Source organism: Diabrotica virgifera, chromosome 2, assembly GCF_917563875.1.
Source record: "Diabrotica virgifera virgifera chromosome 2, PGI_DIABVI_V3a".
In the NCBI taxonomy this organism is placed as follows: Eukaryota; Metazoa; Arthropoda; class Insecta; order Coleoptera; family Chrysomelidae; genus Diabrotica; species Diabrotica virgifera.
The window spans coordinates 253,491,417-253,509,756 of NC_065444.1; the positions used below are offsets into that span (position 1 = coordinate 253,491,417).

Sequence of the window (18,340 nt, forward strand, 5' to 3'; positions counted from 1 at the left end):
TTTTAAAAGGTGACCTGCTCAGCGCAATCTTTGTATTTTTGCATAATTTGCTATAGAGGCTTCTCTGTAATATCGGTATAGCTCATGGTTGAACTTTATTCTCCATATACCATTGTCACAAATGGGTCCCAGTATCCTCCTTAATATCTTCCTAAAAGTATTAATGAGGTTTATTGTGTTTTCAGTTATGATCCACGTTTCTACACCATATGTTGCTATTGGTTATATGATGGTATTATATATTTTCCTTATCCTGCGCATTGGTTTTCCAAACTAGTCTTCTTTAAATATTACACAAGCAATTTGGAAATCTAACATCATAAACCTGTACGCGTCCACTGCTGGACATAGGTCTCCCTCAGCTCTTTCCATCTGTTTCTGTATTGTGTGACTTGTATCTGGTTGATGGGCATCCTCTGACTGAAGTGCTTTTTGTGGTGGCCTCCACTCAATAATACGTTTTATCCATCGATTGTCTGATAATCTGGGAAATCTAACATTATTTGCCAGATTATCAGACAACTGATGGATAAAACAAAATGCATTGTCGAGGGGAGGCCACGATAAGAAACACTACGGAGCAGGAAATCATGCTAGTTAGCAATTTCTTGTATCGTAGAGTGTACAAGGAAGATCAGTGCCACATTTCTACCTTTAAAATAAAAGATTAAAGACAAATTGAAAATATTTATTAAAAATCATCTATAAATTGTTATAATTTGCTTATAATACTGTCTGCATCATCCACCACAGCCTCGTCCCAAGGTCCATATATTGTTTCTTTGTAGTTCTGTAAATAAACATACAGCAACGGACAAATTATACTTATCAGAACAACAGTAAATAAATATAAAACCAAAGCTAATTTACTTAAATAGATTAAACAATATATGTCTACAATTAAATAAATCCATAAGAAGTAAGTTTGATTTTTAAGCGCTGAATGCAACATTGGGAGTAAAACGAACATTTTTATGGCAGCAGTCATCAGTACGAACGCATTGAATGCTGTGGAAAGTCTTGATGCTAAACAAATTGAAGCAAAAATCACAGTACTTAACGATACACTATTCGAAACGATTGCTGCACCTACTCCATAGTCGAAAAATATCATATGTACAACCATCATAAGAAACGTAGTTGTATAAATTGAATCTGTGCTTACAGTATCCGTAAGTGTGTGTAACACAGGAGAGAACAGTCTTCCGACCACTATAAAAGTAATAATAGTCCTAATATCATTTCCGAGCTTACTTAAAACATTTTCACTAAACGCCCATAGATAATACACAAATCCTAAAGTGGTTACAGCACTGGTACATGTTAGTAATGCTGATGGTTCGACCCATTCATAGAGCAAGTAAAAATAAATCAATACGAAGGTAACTACATTGCAAAACTCTTGTAATATTATTAAAGACCCATAAAAAGCCTCAAGAAATTTAACTTCTTTGAAATCGATGTTCTTCTTCAAATCTCGCAAGAATATTTTTTTATCGGTGTAGTTATCTGGATATGGTTGTTTTTCGTACAATACTTTTTTCCATGGTGGTTTAGTTGTTCCAGTCATCTTTTATTTGTAAATTATTTTCATTTTTAATTAAGATATATTCATACAAAATAAAGGTGTCCTTGGATTTAATAGGTTATGTTTTGACATTTTAAAAACAAGTCACATTACAGATGACAGGAGACTGGACTAGTGTTGCCACTGCCACTTTTATTGAAAATTTATTTAACCTTTTATTTAAATAGTACAACTGGTAAAACTTCGATTCAGAATAAAAATAAGATTGTCTTAAGTAGAAAATAGGATGTCGATTAGATTACTATGTAAATAAAAATATCCGACAAAGAAAATAAGCTGGTACACTTGTCTATGGCAATAGCGCTTCTGTCACATGTGCGAATCTGGGTGAATCTTCCCAAACTACCCGAACATAAACGTCATCTGACAATCTGATTTTCTGTTTACAAGATGAAAAACACATGAAAAATATAGGAATATAAATGGCAAGGTTGTAGAATATTTTACTTTGTTGCATTTTAATGAATGGTGAATGTTTCTATCGAATACGTATGCAACTGCAGTAGATAGCAATACTTGCAAAATCACATTTAATTGAAAAAATGACTTCTTTAGTGAACGAAAATTATTCAGTCATGCACACGGTAAGAAATGAAAGTCGATGACACATATTTATTATTTATTTATCCCCGTAACATGCCGTTAGGACCTAAAGGCTGTATGACACTATGCATTTTCTTGTATCATTTCTAATATCGTTTCTGATATCGTTTCTTGTATACATTTTCTTGTATCATTTCTTGTATGTACATTTGTGCCCTGTATGACACTATGCAAGTTCTTGTATCGAAAATTGTATGAAATTCGGCACGTGATTGGTCGAAATTTTGTTTGTCACCCTGTGTCACGTTATGGTAGTACAGCATACTGCATCTACAGCTACAGCTGATTTTGAAGATTTTATAAAATTTATAAACTTTTAATTAATATTTTAATGTTCACCCAGAATTTTACGTTGACTGTTTGAGGTTGATTATTTGTGTTTTTATTTTGTTTTGATATTTGTGCTAAAATATTTGCATTAGAATTATCTTCAGTTTGATCCAAATTAGGAACTATTGTATTTTCCTCTATTAAAAAATTATGCACCATGAAACCTAAATTTATAGTATGAACTTTACTAGGAGATAAATATATGGTTATTAGTAGAACAGTAGTCCATACCAAACGGTATATTAAGTATCAATAAAAGATTTATAAATAATACCTACAAAAACACAAATAAATTCATCAATACATTATCCCATTTTCATTTCAGCCGCCATTATGAGTAAGTAATTATGACATTTTAGATGTTTTACCAGCAGGTTTTACGTTTTTGCTCTTTGCGCAGAAATTGGCGCAGTTCTTGTACAAGAATCTGTGTCTGACTCAAATTCTTGTATCGTTTCTGATATCGTTTCTTGTATCTGTGTATGACACTATGCATTTTTTTGACATATCAGAAACGATATTAGAAATGATACAAGAAAATGTATAGTGTCATACAGCCTTAAGGCATATGGAAGATCGTAAGCAGATTTATGCTATTTATACGGATTTCAGTAAGGCATCCATAGGTTTTCATGTCCATTTTGTTAAGTGGGTTAAAAACTTTTTATCTGGTCGTACCCAACGAGTTAAATTGGGTGGTCTTTTTTCTGATGTTATTACTGTAAGTTCTGGTGTTCTACAGGGTGGGCATACGTCTCCCCTGTTTTTTGACTTATTTGTTAATGAAATCATTAATTGCTTCTTATATAGTAAATGTTTAATGTTGGCTGATGATGTAAAATTTTGGTGAGTTGTGAATGATATTGAGGATCAGAAACTTTTACAGGCTAATATGGATCGCGTATTTGATTGGTGCATTTGCAATAATCTTCAGTTATGTGTTGAGAAGTGTTGTTATATTAGTTTTTCCCGTAAGTTAAACAGAATTAATACTGCTTATCACATAGACAGTAAACCTCTTAGATATGTCTCGTCTGTTAGAGATCTAGGTGTTATCATGGATGAAAAGCTCTCATTTGTCGAACATATTAATTCATTATCCGTAAAAGCTTCTAAATTACTTGGATTTGTTAAAAGAAACTCTAAATACTTCTCTATTGATGCTGTTAGGTTGATCTATTGTTGTCTCGTCAGATCTATATTAGAACATTGTTCGGTAGTTTGGTCTCCGTACCATCAAATTCATATTGACACTATTGAAAAAGTCCAACATAAGTTCCTAAAATACTGTGCTTATAAAACTCAGACTTATATTGAGAACCATGATTACACTGGGATTGAGCAACGTTTATCATTAGCTCCCCTTAGTGTTAGGCATGATATTTCAGGCGGTGTCTTTGTTTTCAAAATAATTAATGGACTTATTGATTGTCCCAGTTTGTTGGATAGTATAAGATTTAATGTTCCATATCCAGGTTTACGCTACAATGTTACCTTTAACACAGCCTTTCACAGAACATCCTACGGTAGTAACATACCTTTAGATAGATATATGTGCTTCCTTAACGGTTTTGATATGGATCTGTTTAATATAAGCCTGGGCCAACTGAGGAGATCTCTTGCCATGTGATAATTAGGTTTCATCTTGCAATGTTGTTGTATTTTATTATTGTATTTGTGTTTTGAATAATTTTATTGATTTGTTTCAGTTACATGTGTACATTTTATTTTTCTAACTGTTATGTTTTGAATATCTTGCCTGGTGATTTTTCAAGCCTTTGCTTTTCTTATTTTTACTTTTTATATTTTAATGAATGATTGTACCTCATTTTTTTATTGTATTTATTGTATTTTTACTGTTAATGGGGTTTTCCCATATGTAAATAAATAAATAAAAAAAAGGCATTTGCTTAACTACTCTTAGGACCTGGTGAACAAGATGTCTCCATTCACTTCTATTTTATGCTTTTCTTTTTCAGTCCCTCACCTTCACGCGTTGAAGGTCTGCCTCCACATCATTAATCCACGTCGTTCTGGGTCTACCTCTTCTTTAGAGACTGATTAGTTTTTTTGGTCATAACTAGTTTAGACATTCCGTTCACTGCCATTCTTTCTACATGTCCTAACTATATGATTCTTTGTGACTTGACGAACCTGTTAATGGTAGGTTATTTGTACAAAGCCATTAATTCGTTGTTGGTTCTTTTCTCCCACCCGTCTTCTGTCCTCTGAATATGTCTCTCAATATTTTTACTAACGCTTTAATTACTGTTTTACATATTCTTCTATTTCTCTTTTTCATTTTCATCGAATACTATACCTAGGTATTCATAATTATCCACCCTTTTAAAACTATAGCTTTTATTACTTACAGAGCTCACACAAAAAGTCTTCTTTTTTTCTCCTGTTACTCCCATAATCATGTTTTCATGTAGTTCCAATCCGAATTTATGTGCTTCTTCAATAATTTTCTACACCACTCTTCTTAATTCTTCTGTGGATTTTGCTAAGATCGTTAGATTATCAGCAAATGCCATGCACTGGTGCTCATTTTTCATGATTCTTTCTTTCACCTTCATGCTGAATTTTTTGATTAGAGTTTCTAACACGTAAGTTGAATAATGGATAAAGGATTTCCCTTATGCAATCGTAAATTGATCTGAAATGTGACCATGTGAAGCAATTTCACAGGTAGTTATTTTTGTCCACCCTTTTAAAACTTTAGCATTTACCACTTACAGCCCTCACACTAAAATCTTTTTGAAGATATTCTTCTTTAGCGGCGAATCGATTGAGGGTAAAATTGTACATGATCCGCGTGCCTGCGCACACTGACAGTATGTAGTTCTGACAGTATGTAGTTCATTGCTAATCTTTCAAGATAGGTATGTATGTATCTGTAACTGTGCGAATAAGTCATTAAAAGAATATATTAGTGGTTTTAGGAAATGTATTATTTATTATAATTCTTGTGTTTTTGGATTCATGTTTCCCTGTAGTAAAATAATAAAATATTATGTAAGCATAACATTTTTACACTATATGTCGCCGTGTTGTGTAATTATATCCGAAACTTACATGTCTATTTCTAGGGCCTCGCTGGAGTAGTGGGAAATGCGTTAGCACTGAGATTGAAAGGTTGCGGGTTCAATTCCTGGGCGATTCATAATTTTTTTTATTTTTGGTTGTTTTAATAAAAATTTTTTGAAAGTGGTAGATAGAAAGTTAGTTTGATTTTTAAATAAAATACAAATAACCTTTTAAGTATATTTACTTCGTTTAAATTACCTATTATATAATAGAAGAATATCTTCTTACGTGCGTACAAAGTACACACACATTCTTTTTTTTTTTTGAAGTTATACTTCTTTAGGCACGAGGGTGAATTTTTACATTCCCTGGAGCATGCGCACACCGACAGTATGGTATTAGTTGCTACATCTTTTGAGTTATGTAGCGCAAATAAGGTGTGCGTAAAAAAATTTATTATTAGTGTTTTAGTAAATATATTTATTATAATTTTTGTGTCTTTGGATTTGTCTTCCTCGGGAATAAGATATTTTATAATAATAGTAAGTACCTATATTTAAAGTATTTTTGTATACTTCACTTGGTCTATTAAATTTTTCAGTATGTATGAGAAATCTTGTAACCTGTCAAAGCAAAGGGAATATAGCTCAGTGGTAGAGCGTGTGACCGAAGATCGAGAGGTCCCCGGTTCGAATCTTGTGTTTTCTATTTTTTTTTGATTTTTGGTATTGTTTTAATAAAAATTTTTAGAAAGTAGTAAGTAAAAATTAGTTTAATCTTTAAATAAAATACAAATAACCTGTTGACAGTATATTTATTTCGTTGAAATCATATAATAGAAGTATAACTTCTTACATGCGTACAAAGTACACACACATTCTTTTTTTCTTCTGTACCTCCCATGATTATACACTGACCGGCACAAAAAACGGCCACCCCACAAAATGGGTCATTTTTGACGTCTTGAATTTTCTAAACCTGTTGTCCGATTTAAGTGATTTTTTTAATATGTTATAGCCTTATTCTTTAACAATAACGCTGTAATAATATTGTTGCTAGACAGGTAAATTATCATTTTATACCGGGTGTACCAATCAAACTGTGTTTTTTTTCTCAAAGTTCATCACACCCTGTGGAATATTCTATTCAGTGTTTATAAAATACTGAAATTAAAACCCAACTATAGCCTCAGGTTTTCTTAATATTGTGTTTTTTGATTCATTTGCTTATGTTGGACCATAAAAAAGTTAGGTACTTTAACAACTAGCTATGTTCTTCATCAATACAGGATGTTTTTAAATAAGTGCGATAAACTTTAAGGGGTAATTCTGCATGAAAAATTAATGACCGGTTGATTTTTGATGATTTAATTTGACCAAACATATGTCCCCAAATGATTCGTTTCTGAGATACGGGATGTTGAATTTTTTCTTACAAGCTGACGATTTATTTATTGCTCTAAAACCGGTTGATATATGCAAATGAAATTTGGTAGGTTTTAACATTAGTCCATTCTTTCACGGTTTTTGCTCTAAATTTTAAAGAACCGCTTGGATTGACATGAAATTTGGCATACGCATAGCTTAAATGTCAAAGAAAAAAAGTGATATTGTGCCGACGTGTGCTTTTGCCCTGGGGGTGACTGTCACCCCCACTTGGGGGTGAAAAAATATATGTCCAAAACAACTCCGGAAATGGGTAAACTGACTAATTTTAAATAACTTTTGTTCTATAGAGCTTTTTTGCCAAGTCAACACTTTTCGAGTTATTTGCGAGTGAATATGTTCATTTTTCAACAAAATAACCACATTTTTAGACGGTTTTTCGCAAATAACTCAAAAAGTAAGTATTTTGTCGAAAAAACCGTTCCTAGCAAAAATATAGCCTATAAAAAAGTAAAAAAAATTGTGTACGCGTTAGGTCTCTGGATCTCGTAGAACCAGAGTTATAGCCAATGAAATATATATGTGAAATATCCAAAAAATTAAGCACTTTTTGGGGAAAACCCATTTTAACTTTTTTAAAGTGTTTAAAAAAAACTTTATTTCTGTTTTTACGAAAAGTTTCTAGCATTAAATTTAAGCAAGTTACGCTCAAAATAAAGTTGGTCCCTTTTGTTATTGCAAAAAAAAAATCGGGAAGACCACCCCCTATTAGCAACTTAAATGAAATTAATCGTTACCGCTCCATAAATTATTTTACTTATATTGTGTTTATATGATCTGTAAGTTTCATCGATTCAAAGTGTTTATTTTTGAAAAAATTTGGTTTCAAAATAAAATTTTTAAAAATTTAAATTTTGAAAAATATGCTTTTTTTCAAAATAACTTAAAAATTGTTAGAGATACCAAAAGTCTCGAAATACAAAAAAAGTCAGATTTGCTTTTCTGAATATCATGTATTTTTTTGTTTTTCCGTTAGACAAAAATTGATCAAGATTTGGTGTTTCTAAATTTGCATACATTCGTGATCAGTGACTCGTTCAACCCCTTTTAACTACAGCCGTTTCAATAATAAGGACTTTGAACCGATGAAACTTACAGATCATATAAACAATATAACACGAGTCAAGAAACTTGTGAAGTCGTTACGATTAAGTTCATTTAAGATACTAATTAGGGGGTGATTTTCTCGATTTTTTTACCAAAACCAAAAGGGACTAACTTTATTTTGAGCGTAACTTGTTTAATTTTGATGCTAGAAATTTTTTTTATAAAACAAAAATGAAGCTTTTTTTAAACACTTTAAATAAGTTTAAATGAGTTTTCCCCGAAATGTGCTTCATTTTTGGTTATTTCACGTTAAATTATTCCACTTGGAATTTGACGAATATGAACCTATATTTCATTAGCTATACTCTGCTTCTACTAAATAAAAAAACGTGATATATTCACTATTTTTTTAAAATTTTTATAGGCTATATTTTTGCTAAGAATGCTTTTTCGACAAAATACTTACAATTTGAGTTATTTGCGAAAAACCGTCTAAAAGCGTGGTTATTTTGTTGAAAAAATGAACATATTCACTGCCAAATAACTCGAAAAGTATTGACTTAGTGAAAAAACTCTATAGAACAAAAGTTACTTTAAATTAGCCAGTTTACCCATTTCCTGACTTTGTTTGGATGAATATTTTTTAACCCCCAAGAGGGGGTGAAAACCACCCCCAGGGCAAAAGCACATATCGGCACAATATCACTTTTTTTCTTTGACTTGTTAGCTGTGTGTATGCCAAATTTCATGTCAATCCAAGCGGTTCTTTAAAATTTAAAGGTTTTGCAATATTTTACCGTTAATGAATGGACTACATACAGTTATTGCACATTTTTTGACGTGCAATTTAGAATTTTATATTCTTCATTGGCACGCATATGGGTAATATGACGGGTAATATTACCAGCATGCACGCCAATGGTGAATATAAAATTCTTAATTGTATGTCCAAAAATACGCAATGACGACCTCTTAAAACCTACCAAATTTCAATTGCATACCTCCACCGGTTTTTAGAGTAATAAATAAATCGCAAACAGTAATTATTTTTTCATGCAGAATTAGAGGAAAGTCGCCAATTATGGAATACCATTTTGTTTTGGGGATATAAAATAATACCTTTATAGAAATGAAAACAATTTAATGTTATGACACATCAGTCATACATTTTTATGTAGTAATTAAAAGTCTTCTATTAAATATCTTAATTAACAAAAAAAAAATCGAACAAAAAAACAAAATCCCAAATGAGTAACCAAATATGGAATAGGTACCCATATATGGAATATAGGCATAAACCAACATATCAATAACAAAAATAGACATAAACATCTGAGATCAAATAAATTTAAATAAGAAAATTGTGAAAAATAAAAGAAGTAGCTTAATTCACTTGCAGACATCACAGATCCATGTATGAATCTCTGGACCAGCACAATCATAATGAGCCCACTTACACTTAATCCACTATTCCATAATTAGGCACCAACGACTGTCCATATTTGGATTTGTACATTAGTTCAAACTAGTATCAAACATCCTTTCAAGTCGTAATGTTTTAATTACAGAAGGTCATAAAATATCAAAAAGGTACTATTGATATACGCAATAACATAACAAGTCTGTATTCATGCATAATAACCAATAATACTCGTTGAATATATTTACCTTTGAAATTTTCTGCAAGACGGTAAAACAAAACATGCCTGTCAGACACATATCGTTCGCGCATCTGACACAGAGGTGTGAATACGATAATAAAGAGAGCGACTGAGATAAAGGATGGTCTTGTAGTGCGGTTCCAACTTATATTTTAGGAGAAATCAAGGAATTCCATATTAGGGCACTATTCCATGTTTGGTTACTTTCCTGTACCCCTTAAAGTATGTCGCACTTATTTAGAAACACCCTGTATTGATGAAGAATATGGCTAGTTGGTAAAGTAATTAACTTTTTTATTATCCAACATAAGCGAATGAATTAAAAAACAGAATGTTAAGAAAACCTGAGGCTATAGTTGAGTTTTAATTTCAGTATTTTATAAATGCTAGAATATTCCACAGGGTGTGGCGAACTTTGAGAAAAAAACACAGTTTGATTGGTACACCCGGTATACAATGACAATTTACCTGTCTAGCAACAATATTATTACAGCGATATTGTTAAAGAATAAGGCTATAACATATTAAAAAAAATCACTTAAATCGGACAACAGGTTTAGGAAATTCGAGACATCAAAAATGACCCATTTTGTGGGGTGGCCGTTTTTTGTGCTGATCAGTGTATATTTGGTTTTGTCTTCATTTAGCTTCAATCCGAATTTCTGTGCTTCTTCAATACATACATATTTCTAGTTACAAATAATTTTTTTTAGATTACCCAAACGGAAAAGGCTTGTAGAGAAACGTACGAAAAAACCATTGCCCTAGAACAAATGTTGAAATCTCCAAAGACAGATTTATTAGAGATGAGAAAGTTATTGAAAGAATATGAAACTCAATTGGCACAGTTAAGAACACACAACAAGCAGCAGTTTATGATAGCTGTTATATTAATATTTATAATTTTCCTAGGATATATGTTGTATGTGCTTTTTACAAATGAGAATATCTCAGATAAGTAAGATGTCCTTCCAAGGTGTAAGGTGTACAGGGTATGACAAGAATGTACTTTAAGCACTGTATGTAGGACTGAAGATCCACCTCTTCCTTGGTCTTCCTACTGGTTGCTATCACATCATAGACTTCCACCATAGGTGTTCTGTCATTATCCATTCTTATAAGGTGACCTGCCCACCGCATTCTTTGTATTTTTGCCTAATTTGCTATAAAGAGTTCTTTGCAACTTATTCTCCATGTACCATTGCCACAAATGTGTCCCAATATCGTTCTTAATATCTTACATTCAAAAGTATTAATAAGGTTTATTGTCTTTTCTGTCATGATCGATTTCTTTCGCATTTTCTTCAAGCTCTACATAAAGTTCTCTAATGTCTCTTGTGGTTTGTCCCAACAACTTGTATGTGTACATCACTATCTGCTTCAACATACTAAACAATAAGTTTTTTGGGTTTGCAGACATTTTTCTTATAAAGAAGCATAAATATATTAAACAGAGCCGAACCAGCCCATCTCTCTTTTTTAGCCCCTTAGTTATCTGGAAGGGGTCTGTCAGTTGATCTCGTAGTTATCTGGAAGGGGTCTGTCAGTTGATCTCGAACTCATACTTGTGCTTCTGTATGACTCATGGTGGCTTGAACTAATTTTACTAATTTCCTTGGTATACCAAATTCTCGCATAATTAAGTATATTTTATTTCTGTTTATGTTATTTGTTTTACATTGAATAGCTGGTCAATTATAGACTGTCCTGGTCTGACCTGGTATTCCCCTATGATTTGCTCTGTAAAGTGACTTTATCTCCTATTTAGGATACATGTCAACACCTTATAGCTCCCACAGAGTAAGCATATGCCTATATAGTTTTTGTAGTTAAGTTTGTCTCCCTTCTTGTGTATTGGTCTTATAATTCCATTCTTCTGGAATTTCTTCTGTGTTTCACATGTCTGCTATTAATTTATGAAATCTTATCTATCAGTGTGTGCTATCAGTGCTTTACTGGCATCCATTATTTCCTGTTTTTCCACTATTTCATTATGTTCATCACATTGATTGAAATCTTCCTCCATTTTTAGAATTTGGTCATTTTCAGGTCTCCTTTTCTTACTTCTGCATATTTTGTCTGTCTTTCTTCATTCTTCTTAATATGTTTCATGCCTTTCTCATGTTGTTCTTTGTTCCCACGTTATCATCTTAATTTTATTCAATTCTTCTTGCATTCACTTTTCTGTTATTGGATTTTTCAGGTTATCGATGTTTCATTTTTTTGGTCTTCACGTCCCTGACTTCATTTTTTATGTCATTTTGTGGTGACTGATTGTATGTGGTGTCTAGATGTTAATTTCTTTTGACATGTTGACATTTCTTTTTCTTCTATGCACTTTTCTGCAGTACGACTGTGAATGTTGATAATTGTTATATTAAAGAACTTTGATTTTCCTACCAACCTACCAATCCTTTTCCTACCTACATTCTTTCACTTACCAGCTAGAAGTCTAGTATATGGCATTTTATTTGCTTGTCAAAGTTTTTGGAGGACCAATTCTTCCATCCTTGTCTACCTTCCACGGGGGTCGATTACCCAATTTGGTAAGGTTAGTTTCGGCTAAAACACGTAAATGTTATCTTCAGCAGCAATTTCTATTGTAGCAACTACATCAGTGCTTAGTATGTTAATATATTATATAATGGATATGTATCTATGTACTTCTTGGTTATTGTTTATTTAAGACTGTTTTATGCAATACATACATTGAAATATTTAGGTTGTAATTAATTTAAGCTGCAAATTCTAAAATCAAAAGTCAGTATGTCTCTCTACGAAGTTGTTTTCGGGTAATGAAAAATATCTATTATTAAATATCAAATTCTGAATTTTGTTAACAACTTCATATTAATTACTTTTTGTTTATGGCCCAATTTTCAAAATTGGATAATTTGAAATTGAATATTTTCTGTTACAAAGCTTCTCAGCCTTGCATATTTAAAAAAGTTAATGAAAAGTAAGAAGTGCACCAGTACATATTCAAATTGTAAAACATTCCATGCCCCGATTTTATTGAAGCATTCCATGTCAGATAATATTTATGTCAGGTGTTTCCCCAACAATAACTATAATAAATGTTTTGAATGTTACATGTTTGTTCATGTAGAAAGCGTAATCACAGTACAATGCTAAAGAATTAGTAGGGTCATTCCGTGAAAATCCTTTGCTCCCTATGCTTGATTTTGGTGACGGCGCATCAAATATTTTAGTCCTACATTTGCCGTGATTGGTCGTTATCGTCATGTATTCAAAACTGAATACATGTGAATTAACTGATTCTTTAGCATTAAACTGTGGCACAAGAAAGACTGTGGCACTTATAAACTCCTGGACAAAATTAGCGCACCACTGTAATTAATCTAAATTTTTACAATATGAACACAAAATAAAACTAAGTTACATTGAAATAATAAACACCTACAAATAAGTCCAACATGACTTTATCATGACCTTAATTTGCCTTATTGTTTATTTAAAAATTTGTTTTTGCCGGAAATGCGTAAATAAGCTAGCATAACTCCAAATTGCAAAAAGAAAAAAAAATCAGTAAAGTAACAATTAAATGCATGCATCTGTGTCAACACTAATACCGTGTAGGCCCTCCTCTACTTCTTACGACTGCATCTATGCGTCGAGGCATGCTTGATATCAAATGTTCAACAAAAGCTTGCGGAATATTTTCCCATTCTTCAATAACGGCCTCAATGAGTTGGTTGTGATTGGCAATAGGGGGTCTACAACTTCGAATCTTTTTTTTTTGAGATAGTCCCATAGATGATCTATAAGATTCATGTCCGGACTGTTAGGTGGCCACTCTAATAATGGAATATCACATAATTTATGTAGCCAATAACCTGTCGAGCCACATAAGGACGAGCGTTGTCTTGCATGAATAAAAAATTAGATCCAAGAAACGGAGCAAAAGGCATTACATGTTCGACAATAGTGTTGTCTAAGTAATAATGGGCATTCATAAACCTCGTACGTATGGGGACCAACTCCGTACGAGCTTCAAAACAAATTCCCCCCAAAACATTTTAGAGCCACCACCAAAAGGTACTTTAGGAGAGATATTGCAGCTGGCAAACCTTTTTCCTCGCCTTCGCCAGACACGCTCACGACCATCTGGAGCTTTTAGGCTTACTCTATTCTCATTGGAGAACATAGGCGTAACCAGGATGATCCTAAGGGGGGGTTACAACTACCTGAAAGGGGGGGGGGGGTTACAACTACTGGGAGGTCTCTGAGGGCTATGGTGTTAAGCGTATAGAGCTTAAAGTACATCCCAATGGGGGGGGGGGGGTTATAACCCCCCTGGTTACGCCTATGTTGGAGAATAGAGTAAGTAGAATTCCAATCATCGATGGTCCAATTTTGATGCAATCTTGCAAAATTCAATCTCTGAACCATGTGTTCTCTGGTAAGCAAGGGTTTTTTGGCTGGTTTCCTATTGCTCAATTCTGCTTCATGTAAACGTCTTCTAACTGTTCGAGACGATATCGCGACATTTCGAACATATGCTAGTTAATTTTTTAGCAAATTGCTGGTGACTCTCCTATCTCTGAGAGCACGTTGTCTCAAAAAACGATCATCAATTTGATTAGTGCAACGTTTTCGCCCTTGGCCTGGTCTTCGATAATACGACCCTGTTTCATTATATCGCCTCACCTTGCGACTGATGCTGGAATGATGTCTTCATAACAAACCTGCAACGTATCGCATTGAATATCCTTCATCTAGGAGAGTCGATGCTCGCACTGCCTCCTCCATTGACAAATTTCTTTGGCGGTTCATTTTTTTATTTGATATTTATGCAAATGAACTTCCAAACATGCATGTGATGAAAAATATCACATTAAAAAGCTTGTTTCTCACAAGCACTTTGCTTTAATCGGCACTTTTTATGAAAAGTTTAACTCACTTTTAGTCTAAAACGAAGTTTAATACAAATTATTGTTAAACAAGACTATTATTGTACAAATTATTGTTATACCCTATTCCACGAACATACGCCTGTTTTGGATTACTTCGACAACGAATATTTTACTGTGCAAAATAAGAAGAACGAAAGTAAATTGCAAATTACATTGTTGTTTATTGGAATAATTATTAGTGCCATTTACTTTCGTACTTCTTATGTTGCACAGTAAAATATTCGTTGTCGAAGTAATCCAAAACAGGCGTATGTTCGTGGAATGGTCTATAAAACAAGACTATTATTAGCTTACATAACAACTGTCACTGTCAAACAAGGTCCATAAGTAACTTGTTGTACAGTAAATTATCAATAAATAAAGGTTATTGAGAAAAATATGAGTGGTGCGTTAATTTTGTCCAGGAGTTTAATTATTGTACCACTTTGTTTAGAGCTATTTGTCCTGTGCCATCCCATAGGTACCCAACAGTAAGCATAATGTGTAAAAATTGTGTTCAAATGTCATAGTTGTATGTTTGTAAATGAAGTTCCTTTTTGAGATGATTGTATTCAAAAGAAATCAAAATATTTTGCTATAACTATAAAAATATTTTTAGTTTTTAGAGCAGTGTTGCCAAATTTCGAAAATTTTCTGGACTTCCACACTTAGGTATTTATTGATTTCTCTTCCATATAATATTCTTAATTAAGATTGATATTGTATGTCGTCTTTTTTCTTCCGGTACATATTTTAACGCTCCTTATAATTTTTTAACTATAGGAATACTTTGAACTAATTTATTTTGATTTCAACTAAGTAGGTAGTAAATCACAACTATCTTAAATATACACCTGTTTTTGTGATAGCCATGTGATGAAATACCGTTTTGATATGTCATGTATTTTAATTATAAATCAGTATTTATATATATACATATTGTTTAATTTTAAAATATTTTTGTTAACTTTTAAATAAATATTTTTTCATGGAAAATTTTGTTTTTTATTTATTATATTAACCTATATTGCATGAATTTTAAATATGGACAATAAAAATAATCATTTCTTGTTATGACCTAGTTTTAGTGGTAGGGTTGTGGATTAAAGTTTGTAAAATTTCTGCCTTGAATTCTAATTAAGGTAATTAGAATTCTTTTATTATTAGTTCTTTTTTAGGCATTTTAAAAGAATTGCAATTTCTTTACAGTCATACTTGAATAACCAGAACGGCACAAAGTGAAAAAAGAATTTGTGGTACCACTTGGACCCAATTGTTATTCTATATAAGGCAATAAGCGAATCTAGCAAATCAACGTCTCCCATACTTCTACATGTGGCTGCTATTTGCGTTATTTTTCCCACTGCATCTATTGGAGATTTCCTTTTCCTAAACCCATATATTGATGTTCAAATATGCCCCCTTTTTCTGTTACTTGTTCCCTGCTTTTCTGTAAAAGCCCTTCTTTGTTCGTAGATTTATTTTCCATGCGTTGGAGGTTGGAGTGAGTAACTGGTTGGCCAGTTTCCATTCTTCGGGAAATATTTGTCTTCTTAGTATATCACTCATGATTTCTTTACTCTAATCAGTTTTTTCTTCTATAATGATTTTGACGATTTCTGGTAGACTTTTGTCTGCATCTGCTGCTTTTCCAGCTTTTAATGTTTTCCTGTTTCCATAATTTTTTCTGTAGAAAATTCAGTTATTGGCGTATTTGTTTTTATCTACTGGTCTAAAACTCATGATTTCCCTTTTTGTAAATACTTCCTCCGATGATTCTTTTTATGAATTTCTTTAATTTTTAGAATTATATTATCATTTTTTGAGTGACTATATATCTTGTATGCATCTCTCCAAATATTATTCTCTAGGTCTCGCATGGTTCATTCCAGCATCTTTTTTCTCTTTAATAATTTCTTTTTCTAATTATTTCTTGAATGTTTTTATTTGATCTTCCTCATTCATCACTAACTGATTTTTCCTTCTTTCTCTGGTGACTTTCCTTATTAACTCAATATAGCTTTTCCTTATTCCCTCCATATGATTCTCCACCAATATGGATATGGCTACTTGTTCTTCTGCCTTGCACCTTCAGGCTAGTTCTTTAATCTTCTCGTAGCCTTCTGTTATGTTGTTAAGATTGTTATTCACTTCTTTGATTTCCGAAGCTTGAAAATAAAAAGTCCTATGTCGAGACTTGATAGGTATATATATATATATATATATATATATATATATATATTGAGACTGTCATTGTCGGATTTGCCGTAGACTTACGCACCTTCTATGTCTAGGTCTCGAATGTTGTTTTTTGATTAGAATGTGTCTAAAGATATTCAACCTCTTGTCTTTACCGACGAGCCCAGAGAGGTTGAAGAGGGCGAAACACATTTCTAAGAACTGGTGTTTGGATCTTTGATTCTATTCGAAAAATTTTTCCCAGCCCGAAATGGTGGATGTGTGAATTGTTCGTAAGGGGATTTTTCCATATTCTCTATTTCATCTATTTAATTTATTTATATATATATATATATATATATATATATATATATATATATATATATATATATATATATATATATATATATATATAGTTTCCAATTAAGTTAAACACAACCAAGGAAAATATTTAATTTAGTTTTAACAGATCCTCTTCTTCTCATATTCTTTTCTGTGAAACTTAGTACGTAGGTTTCACTTAATGCAAGGAACAACCCTATTAAACTTAGGACCAAGAGATTTTTCTTCTCTTCATATTTCAATATCCCTCTCAAGTTTTTGTAGAAAAAGTTCTAGAGTCTAAAAAGTTGATAGATCGATTCTTCTTGATATACTATGATCTCTATTGAAAATTGGATCATAAGGTCTTCTTATTCTTCTCCTAAGAGGTTTCTCTACAACTACTTAATAACATTCATAATTTGGGGTCGACAGTTCTTCTGTCCATACATATACCACTTTTTTCTTAAAAGAAAATCCCGGAGTTTAGAAATGTTCTTGAAATTTTGAAACTTCGTGTTTTTCCTCATTTTAAGGTATAAATAAATTGCTTTTCATAAAAAAGAAACTAGTGCTCGAAGTAATACATATTTTTGCCCTTGTCGTCTCTTTAACTTACACATACCCTCCTCTAGTGTTTTAATTTTAAAATCCTTAAATGAACAATATTAATGTTTTAAGTTTCCAGTGAAGAACGAAGAACCCATACTTTTCTTCTTTCTTTTATATCTTGCACATTTTCCTTATGTATTTTTCACTAATTCAGGTACCTACTTCAAACGATTTATAGTAGGTATCATGAGTTATTTATAGTATCATGCTTCAAACTGTTCAAACTACTTTCCCAGTAGTGACACTGTTTTCTAGGGTTTTCTTTATTGTCCCTACGTGCATAAGTTGGTGGTATGACCTATTTTCGCGGACAGAAATAAGCCAGGATTTCTAATAAGACTAGCAGTAGAATCCTGGAAAAGTTATAAACTTGGGATGCCCAAGGCGTGGATTATAGGCAACACATAAAACAATCGTAGGATTTAAGATAGTCATTTTATTCAGGTAATATAAATTCAAGATAAGGAAGTTTGAAGATTCATTAATAATCGAAATGTTAGCATAAATTAGAAAGCTCAATCTTCAGAAAATCAGATTTTCTTTCAACAATCTGAACTTAAATCTGTGGATGAATGTCCTACTTTCAAAGTCGAGACTTGCTCAGAAAAA

The 18,340-nt window shown here is 32.3% G+C and overlaps 1 protein-coding gene across 1 annotated transcript; it reads right to left on the reverse strand.

Annotated features, from left to right (window-relative positions):
* Window positions 1-673: 673 nt before the first annotated feature.
* LOC126880544 (phosphatidylinositol N-acetylglucosaminyltransferase subunit C) lies at window positions 674-1,918 on the reverse strand. Its single transcript, XM_050644471.1, has one exon. It carries the CDS (start codon window positions 1,568-1,570, stop codon window positions 713-715), a length of 858 nt encoding a protein of 285 aa, XP_050500428.1. The 5' UTR covers window positions 1,571-1,918; the 3' UTR covers window positions 674-712.
* Window positions 1,919-18,340: the final 16,422 nt, after the last annotated feature.